The sequence below is a fragment of the Limanda limanda genome, chromosome 17 (assembly GCF_963576545.1).
Source record: "Limanda limanda chromosome 17, fLimLim1.1, whole genome shotgun sequence".
NCBI classification, from domain to species: domain Eukaryota; kingdom Metazoa; phylum Chordata; class Actinopteri; order Pleuronectiformes; family Pleuronectidae; genus Limanda; species Limanda limanda.
In genome coordinates, this window is record NC_083652.1 from 9066300 (window position 1) to 9075913 (window position 9614).

A 9614-nucleotide genomic window follows, 5' to 3' on the forward strand; every position below is an offset into this window, starting at 1 on the left:
TGTAGTGGTCTCCTTTTTAAAATAAAAACATGAAACCGAAACAGATGAAATAACATTTTATTTCAAGTTGCAACATCTGCCAAGGAAATGAGTTTGGACAAAAGAACCCAAGACTCATGGCACAAATGACAGAAAACAAAGTCTGTGTTTGTTCAGTGTTGTGTTCTCAACTGTAAAATGTTAAACGGTTTAAAGAAAGTTTTTGTTGGACTGCAAAAATTTGACTTTTTGTTTTACAGTATAAAAGGTGAAATCATGTGAATCCCCATAAAATGTTTCACGCTCTTCTGGAGGTAGCAGTTAGTTCTCACAAATAATAACTGAACTCAGATATTAAATTTTGAGTGTGTCATTCATAATCGTTTCAATAATCGATAATTAAACAACTATCAGAATAGTCGTTAGCTGCAGCCCTAAAAGATACAAGGATTTATTGAAAATTACAACCTAGTAGTACGTTTGACTACAAGAAGACGTGGCTGAGACAACACATGGAATATCTCCTATAAAAAGCATCAAGTTTCAGGTTAAAATGAGCTGAAAATAGTTTTATTGCAGGAAGCTGTAAACCGATTTCAAGCCAGAAGTTTAACACTGTTGTGTATGTTTTTCTTTCCCTTATTTCCTATATGAAAACCAGAACAGTCTGATAACCAATCGTTACTCAAACAAGTAGAAAACAGCACCCATCACCAAACCCCACACTAAACGTGCGTAGACAGTGCAATCCTGGCTTCCACCATATACAAACATTATGGTAGACAAGGAGTACAACCACAAACACGAGAGGAAGGACAAGAATATAAGGAGGGACGTGGTGTTTGTGAGCTGTGGAAGTCAACTGGACTTGTACAGCGATATGTGGTATCTCAGACTCGTTCACAAAAGTGTGTCACCTTTAAAGTAAAAAACACTATAACCATTCTTAGCTGGTTTGTCGATAACATCTGGAGATGGGCTTCTTCATCTTATGGCACCAGAGAGCCCCCCCCCGCTGGCCAGAGGACAACAAATGCTTAGTTCACTTTGCCAGTGAGGTAGAGCAGGAGAGCATTAGGAACCACCAGGGTTTCATCTTTTATCAGCACAATGTCATATGAGTCCAAGTATGACTGCTTCCTCTCGTCCACCTGGAAAACAAACAAACAAGTGTGGATCAAAATGAGCTTTTTCCACTGGTCAAAGCTTCTAAAACCCAGTAACATCTGGCCTTTGTCTTTAATGGGAATGGATACAATCAGGACTCAATCACATGGGTTATTTAATTGGCTCCAGTCAGCAATGATGGAACCGCAACCCTTGGGTGAGTTTTGCTGGTTATTGTAATTAGCATATACCGCAAATTTCGGTGTAAAAGAGGTATATGGCTTTACCATAGTCAAATGTTTGTGTCAGCTATTTGAGGGTAGCTGTGAACATATTCCAATGCACTTCATCTCAGGCTGACAGGTGCAAAATATTGTTTTCCAGACAATTCGATGAACATGTGTTTTTTATTTACCTTGTCGTTGAGGAACCCGATCTTGAGGATGTTCTCCATGTCCTGCACCCCGTCAGCCATGGTCAGATCTCCCAGTGAGTCCCCCATCAGCACCACATTAGGCCGCGCCCGCAGCTCCTCGAAGTGGCCGGTGTTGAGCAGAGCGCCTTCCCTTTTATTGTAGATGTGGATCAGCACTCCCTTGAAGGCTTTCAGTACTCCCTGTGGAAGCACACAAAGACAGAGTCTCCATCATCTTAAGCCTCATCGTTGCCGCCTGGGTGTTGAATAGTTTGTATGTGGTGTCGCTACTCACACATTCATCGAAGTCCATGTAGTTGGAGAAAACTTTGACGTTGGGGTGGAAGACCCCGGCCTGGCGAATCACCTCCTCCAGGACGTCTCCTATTCCAGCAGAGAAGATGAGCAGAGGGATGCTGTGCTCATGCAGGTGATCGAAGAAGAGCTGGAAGTCCTCCCTGTGAAAACATCAAGTTACCATCACAGTTCAAAAAGTCTTTATATATATATTTTTTACCTAAAAACTACAAAATGGACTAAGAGGAGGCAGGTTCACTGACCTCAGCATGGCCTCAGACTGCTGCACCACAATGGCCAACTTGTCTTTCCTGATCTCCTGCTGTACGAGGAGTTCATGAGCTTGAGTCCACCTGTCAGAGACAAACGCAGAACAGTTTTATGAAGGCAAGAAATTGCAGAAGAGTATATTTACATTAAAAAGGGGTTTTGAGATACTCACCACTCCACCATGAGGGGCAACTTCTCGGCTATTGACCGTGTAGAATCTATCTCTATGGGGTAGTATTTGTCGAGCAGGTTCTTCAGCTACAGGAGACAGGGACATATTCAGGAAACCACATTCAGACAGGATGGAAAGATATCACTCAAAAAGAGAAATAATTTTCAGTTGAAGATGTCTTGTCATTTATATCACATATTCCGACAGAAACACACAAACCCTGTTCAAGACAATATTTTGTATACTTAAATTTTAACCATTTTAATGCTTAAAAGATTTCTGGGCTTACTGAAAAATATGCCAGATGCAGTGACGAAATAATGAGGAAGAAAGATTCAAGAGCAAGAAGACTATTATAAGGGCACAGGTTGCAATTCCTTGTACCATCCCCTAGAGGGCAGTATTTGCTTAATATCTAGAAATGCAAATGATGTATACAAAGTTGAATACATGCATCATTATTAATAACTTATATGTAATGGTCCAGTAGGTAATATTTGGGTTAAAGGGATCTATTGGCAGAAATTGAATATAAATAATCCTTGTGATGTTTTCACAAATGTGTGATCATCAACATTTTTACAAATTGTTGTTTACTTTACTCTAGAATGGGCCCTATAATACGTTTAACTTTTCAGTTTGTAGAGAATTAAGTAATATGTCACTGATGCAATCATTAAAATATCTCACTTATACTTTTGTATGACAATTAATTTGTTAATTCATTTTCAAATACTTTACCATGTTTTTTAAAGTAACCCGGACTGGAAAAACTAAATTCATTTGAGTATTTATGACAACTGAAGGCTGCCTTGAGGTGAGGGGTAGTCAGCTGCAATATGCAACTTCACCATTAGATGTCACTAAATTCTACACACTGAACCTTTTGGCATTAGTTTTGAGGAAATTTCCAAAACATCATAGTTTTGCAAAAGTCCTGAGATGGGGAGTGTTTCATTTCCATGCCATTACGCAATGAAGCATGATCTGTTCCAGTTTTAAATAGGAAAATAACTATACTCTTAAGTGGTTCTACAGGGTGTGTACTTAATGTAGTAAATTGCAAGCTATAGCAACATCGTCTTGTGTAAAACATTGCTCAGTATTACAACACAAGCATGGATCAATACACAGTTAAACATAAACAACATAAATTACATGTTTCGTGCAAGTTTAGTTAATGGCACCAGCCCAACCAATGACAATCCTGCTTCCATCTTACCTTTACTTTGCAGTCCTCAGTGATAAGCATGCTGTTGTCGAGAATATCTGCAAACAAATGAAACAACGTTCAGCCACAAACCAACTTTTGTAAGCAAGACAACCTCCCCACCCCAAACAACGCCCACAGCTGGACTTACTGTGACACGTCGGGCACCTTTTGCCGTTGTGTGCAAACCGTGTTAGGGTCATGTCAAAATCTGAGATCACCTGTGATGTATAGAGGAAAGAGTTTATTATACAAATGCCAGTGAGTGTTTCCTCTATTGGACAGTTGGTGTTGCAGAGAACAGGGTGTGTACCTGCACGGTGTTGGAGCCAGCCTTCACCATGGACTCCAGGATCGCCTGCACCCTCTCCGGGTCCTTCATGCACACCGAGGGGTTGGACAACTCCGGGATCTTAGTGAGGGAAAGTGGGTCCAGGAGAAAGAGGGACAACGTCATTACACAAATGTGACACCTTGGAATTGTTTATTTTTGCGTCAAGCTGGCTGATCAGTCAGGCGCTAGCATCAGATTGAATAACGCACCATTTTAGCTGTCTTACTTCCTGCGTACGATAAACTTCCAAGCGCCAAAACACACACACTCGTCACAGAACTAAAAATGTCATCAATATTTCAGCGTGTTATAATTATCTTGCGTGCAGCTAGCACACAAAGAGAAGCCAGCCAGCTAACCTCCTTACAGTGAGGACACCCAGCTCAGCTAGCTGGGAGACATGAACGTGAAGCAGCGGGTTGTCCTCCCGGTGTGAGGGATTCACGGGGACACAGAAACTTTACTGGAGACTTTACCATTTTGTTGATTTGTTATCTAGTAACGTATCCTTCAGGGTCGAGTCTTCGAAGCGTGTGTCGGGCTATGCAGGAAGGTTTGTGTGAAGAGAGGGGTTGTGTTGATGACGTTTGTGGTGACGTTCAAAGCCCCGCGAGCCGGCCGTACCCTACATACCATGCTACATACAGTCTATGGCTGTACCACGTGACTCAGTCAGGAAATGGTCTTTACATTTCAATTATGTGCTATGAAAAACTAAAAAAATATGAAGGTGTTACTTGTTCCAGCACGGGCAAAAACATTGAAAGTATTGACTTCGTTTTGTGATGTTTGTTATTTCCGAGGGAAAGCGGAGCACTTAAAGGCAGCACTACCACTTGTGTAACTTGAGGGTGGGACGGTGTGAACTCTTCCCCCTGAGGCAAAGCCACGGATACAAGGTTCCTACTTGCGCCTTTCTCTGCGGGACCATGAACTAATACTGGTAAGGGAACCAAAACAGGCTCATACATGAACCAAAACAAGTTCATGTATAGAGTATAAATTGATCAACCATTAAAAATACCACAGATTGGTTGGTAGCTTCTATTGTCATAGCTAACACTGTGGGACTTAAATCATATAACTGTGTTTCGGCACGTATAATTCACATGAAGTATTTCTAAGAATGCAGGAATACACTATATGCGCAGCCATCTGTCTTACAAAACAACTTTTATTGCAAGTGATGACATTAGCAGTTCTTACATCCAATATTAATTACACAATGTCAGACTTATCACATGCAAAGTAAATGAAACAGCCTATACCACTCAATAGTTGCAGTGCTATTTGTGTTGGTCATGATGTGGAAATGAATATCATTTCTGCACTCTGTTACCTCATGGACACGGACAGTGGAAACTTCTGAATGTCAGTCACAACACATTTCTATAGCAACCCCCTTTTTTTTTACGCCTGTAAATCAGATTTTTGTTTTTAAAGTCTCTTTTCTTTGGCGGGTAAAGGGAAACCACAGGACAGAACAGAACAGAACAGAACAGAGCGGATCTGTGGTATACACTCAGCTGGTATTGAAGTACAAGAACACAAGGTTTTGCAAGACATTTAATGTAGGGAAACAAATCTGCAAATCATAACATGTTCTCTTTCTTCTTGCAAAAACAAAATCAAACCTCACTGGCTGAAAGCTGGCTGAGACATTTCCAGAATACAATCACCTTGTCCGATATGAAACAAATAAAACAAGCAAATTCAAAGTGCGGTGGCAACTTAAATCCCTACGCTTCTGTAAGACTTTAAACAATTACATGTCGAAAAGTGCAGTTCGAGAGAAGCTTTTTGCCGTTCTCTGCAGGGCGACAACGCAACACCCCCACTTATCATACACAATACACACCCCCTGCACTCACACACATACACGTTTTCAATGGACCTTTCTTGAACGAATGAGAACACACCAATTATCAAACTTCCAAAGTGCAAACAAAAGGAATGATTAAGCCATTTCTAATGACTGGTGCTTAATGCAGAGGCCAAACATTACGTTTCAGTTTCGCAGTAACTCAAAGGAACGATTTCATCACATCTTTTCATGACAGTTCTCTCATCGTTTCATCGTCTTTCGAAACCTGGAGAGACACTTGTCGTGTTCAAGTGCTAGACGAGCAACAAAAAGGACAGAAATATACACTGTACAACAGTCGAAGAGAAACTGCAATCTAACGGCAAACTAGTCTACAGGACTTAAAGATCAACAGCCTCTGGGAATCATATTTTGTTTAGTTGTCCTGGCTGCACAGTAACAAGCGGAGCCATTCTAGCAGAGCAACTATGATAAACGTAAGACTGATGAGGAGATTGTCACAGTGTTACAGTGGAATGAGACTTCATTAAGCGACTTGGGACTGAATGCAGGAACGCAGGAATTGGTTAGGTCACATAGCCTTCCAAGTACAGGGATGTAAAATATCCATATAAATGTTTACATATACAGCTTTATACTATTAAACAGCATCTATACCAACATACTTGACAAAAGGATATTTAGTTGTTGGCTGTTAAATAACACTCTTATTCACATGTTTACATCCGCCGTGTCCCTCCTCACAGACCCCCAGCTGGTCAGCACATGCCTGCCCACCTCTTCCATGGCTTTCTATAAATCAGCCATTTACACAACACAGTATGAGAGCAGATGGACAGAGTTGAGAATGAGGAAATGCAGCACGGGAGCGACACAAGACCCACTGTGGCGTGTTATGTACAAATAGAGGGTCGATGGTGATGGTTGCGAGAGCTTGGTCCGGTGGCTGGTTTGCAGTAAATCTTCAGACAGAAACCGCGACGTTCTCGAATGGAGCATCAGACGCGGACCAGGCTCAACATTCGATCTGTGACTGGAGCTGCCGGCGCAGGGTGAGGGTGCGCCGGTGAAGCTGCTGCATCTGCTGCATCCGATCTCGCTGCCGGGCCAAGTTCTGGGGCATGGGGTAGCGCTGGCAGCCGTACAGGAAGCGGTAGGGGATGCGGACGTGGCACGCGGTGGCTCGGCAGCGCGGCTGAGGCATGGGCGGCAGCAGCATCCAGCGCTTCCTCTCGGCGCAGTAGCGGTACGCCTCTTTGCGGTACTGCTTGTCCACGTCGTCGCTGTTCTTCCAGCCTCCGATGATGAAGACGTCCTCGTCGAAGTGGCAGATGGCCGCCCCCTCGATGCTGGTGACCTCGGGCGGCAGGCTCTCCAGGATCTCATCGGAGATGCGCAAGCTGATCTTCTGCTTGGCGACCTCGTCCCGCACCGTGTAGCTCTTGGGGCAGCAGGAGGCCGTGTGGTAGAAGTTGGTGGGGGCCACGGCCATCTGGAAGATGCAGTAGTTGTCAATAAGAGGCAGCGAGTCGACATCCTGCCACTGGCGGCTCTCTGTGTCGTAACGCGTGGTCACCGTCTTCAGTCCATCGTCATTATCGGTATCGACAGGTGTGCGTGCCGTGACGTACACATAGCGGTCCTCCACGCTCACCGCCTTCACATCCCGCAGGATTTTGGGGGCAGCCTCCAGATTGTGCCACTTGTCCTGCTCGGGCTCGTACACACTGACATCTTTAAAACCTGGACTGAAGTTGCCGTGGCCACCAATGCTGTACAGGATATCCTTGATGCAGGTGAGGCCAAAGGAATGCTTGCGTGTGGTCAAGTTGCTCACCTGCTCCCAGGTGTTGCGATTGGGATTGTACCGCTCCACCGTCTTGGCAAAGCCCGGCTCCATAGAACCGGCTACGTAGACGTGGGACTCTGTGGCGGCGATGGCGTGGCCGTCCAGGTGGTTGTGGATGTGCGGCAGGTTGACCCAACGGTCCTCGTAAATGAAGTAGCCCACGCACTCGCTCAGGTAGTCCCCCCCTTCTGACACGCCGCCCACAACCATGATGACGTCCATGTTCTGGCCAAAGCGAGGCTGGAAGGAGGCCATGTGGGAGGTCCAGAGCTCCATGTCGGCTGACTTGAGGTTCTCAAAACGAATGGCGTGGCCCTCCACCGCCTCGGACACCAGCCGGAGGCAGGCCTCGTTGGCGGCCACCAGGCGCTCGGTCTTCACCACCCGGGTCAGGTAGGTGGGCTTGATTTGTGGCAGCCTCAGGAGGCGGAACAGCTCCTCAAAGTAGCGGCTCCGGTCATCTGTGTTCTTCTGCACCCACTTCACCACCGCCTCAAACAGCACCTCCTCCGAGTCCACCGTGATCTCGGCGTCCGACAGCCAGTCGCGGACCAGGTGGAAGGGCAGCGTGTAGAACTCCTCGTCCTGGATCACCTTGTGGAAGTTGCGACGGATCATGTCGGCGGCCCGCAGAGCCAGCTGGTCCAGGGTGTACATGTGGGCCAGGCTGTGCACGGCCACGCAGTTGGTCAAGCTCAGCTTCTTCTTCAGGAACTCACCGCAGAAATCCTTCAGTTGCAGCAGCAGGAACCTAACATGGAACCAGCAGAGAGAAACACAGGAGAGACCATGAACAGACCCTGATGAGGAGATACAACTAGTCTGATTTGCATGGTTAGGGGACACACACACACACACACACAGACAGACACACACAGACAGACACACACACACAAAACACACACACACACAGACAGACACATACACACACACACACAGAGACACAAAAAACACACACCCACAAAGACAGACACAAAAGACACAAAAAAAACACACAGACGTAGACACACACACAGACAGACAGACAGACAGAGAGACAGACAGACACATGCACAGACACACACAGAGAGAGAGACACACACACACACAGAGACAGACAGACACACACACTCATGCACACACACGCACACGCAGAGACAGACACACACGCATGCACACAACACACACACACCCACACGCATGCACATAACACACACACACACGCACACACACACACACACACTCACACATAGAACAAGACACACATAGACACGCACACACACGCACGCACACACACACACACACACAGACAAACACAAAACACACAAACACACGCACACACAGAGAGACACGCACAGACAGACACACACACACACGCACACACACACACACACACACAGTAAACAGCTAATACCTGTCAGCCAGCTCCAGCACCTCATGCACGTTGCAGGTGCTCACTCGGATCTCCCCGGTGTACATGTACTGGATGACGCTCTCCACGGTCTCGGCGTCCGGCCCCAGCTCGGAGCTCCACTCCTTCATCTCCACGCGTCCGGTCAGCGACTCGGAGAACTGGCCTGACAGCAGCGGGGTGAAGTAGTCGGTGGCCGCGGCCAGCACGGACCTGTGGGCGGAGAACTCGCAGCTCTGCACGCTGCCGCTGGCCGCGCCGCTGCTGAAGGCCAGCGTCACGTCGCAGAACAAGCCCTGCTTCCGCTGCTCGTTCTGCCGCCGGGACAGCTCGGAGCAGTGCGAGGACGAGCTGAAGTCCTCGGCCTCCTCCGCGTCCCCGTCCCCCGCCAGGGCGCTGGGTGTGCCGCTGCCGCTGCCGCTGCCGCTGCTGCCGCAGCCGCTGCTGCTGCTGCCGCTGCCGCTGGAGCCGCCGCCCCGGGTGGAGTCCTCCGGGTTGGGGGCCGCCGCTGCCATGGCGCTGCCGGCGCTGGAGGAGAGCAGTGCTGGGGAGAGAAGCGGCCTAGAGGCGGAGAGCAGGCGACGTACGCAGCCACACATACATGGCGTCAAAACAGACACGGACCCGGAAGCGCGTTTCTTCTTCGGCGTTTCACGTCGAGCGACTTAAAGGGGAACATACATGATGTCAGCGTTACAACACATTCATCAGCACTTTAATACCTGCGCGTTTGTTATAATTATGAAAAATGGGGTCTTTTTTAAAT

At 46.9% G+C, this 9614-nt stretch overlaps 2 protein-coding genes across 5 annotated transcripts; both read right to left on the reverse strand.

The window, feature by feature from the left end:
- Positions 1-41: 41 nt before the first annotated feature.
- Positions 42-4350, reverse strand: LOC133023067 (cytosolic 5'-nucleotidase 3-like). Of its 4 annotated transcripts, none has more exons than XM_061090001.1 (9): positions 4261-4350; positions 3764-3862; positions 3602-3671; positions 3463-3509; positions 2241-2326; positions 2062-2151; positions 1797-1959; positions 1502-1702; positions 42-1130 (listed from the first exon to the last, which is right to left on the reverse strand). In XM_061090001.1, exons 1-9 carry the CDS (start codon positions 4261-4263, stop codon positions 1017-1019), a joined length of 873 nt encoding a protein of 290 aa, XP_060945984.1. In that variant the 5' UTR covers positions 4264-4350; the 3' UTR covers positions 42-1016. The 4 variants fall into 4 exon arrangements, with proteins under 4 accessions (XP_060945984.1, XP_060945986.1, XP_060945985.1 ...); XM_061090003.1 differs by having other exon boundaries at positions 4144-4350; XM_061090002.1 differs by having other exon boundaries at positions 3994-4350.
- Positions 4351-4938: 588 nt separating this feature from the next.
- LOC133022625 (kelch-like protein 11) lies at positions 4939-9574 on the reverse strand. The gene is made up of 2 exons (XM_061089473.1): positions 8852-9574; positions 4939-8209 (listed from the first exon to the last, which is right to left on the reverse strand). Exons 1-2 carry the CDS (start codon positions 9445-9447, stop codon positions 6625-6627), a joined length of 2181 nt encoding a protein of 726 aa, XP_060945456.1. The 5' UTR covers positions 9448-9574; the 3' UTR covers positions 4939-6624.
- Between the last annotated feature and the right edge of the window lie 40 nt (positions 9575-9614).

Coding starts and splice junctions, on each gene's coding strand:
- LOC133022625 (XM_061089473.1), bottom strand. CDS start 9,447: ATGTGTGGCTGCGTACGTCGCCTGCTCTCCGCCTCTAGGCCGCTTCTC. Junction 8,210..8,851: donor GTGCTGGAGCTGGCTGACAG/GTATTAGCTGTT, acceptor GTTCCATGTTAG/GTTCCTGCTGCTGCAACTGA.
- LOC133023067 (XM_061090000.1), bottom strand. CDS start 3,907: ATGACGTTGTCCCTCTTTCTCCTGGACCCACTTTCCCTCACTAAGATC. Junction 2,327..3,462: donor CTGAGGACTGCAAAGTAAAG/GTAAGATGGAAG, acceptor TGTCTCCTGTAG/CTGAAGAACCTGCTCGACAA. Junction 2,152..2,240: donor TTGCCCCTCATGGTGGAGTG/GTGAGTATCTCA, acceptor TGTCTCTGACAG/GTGGACTCAAGCTCATGAAC.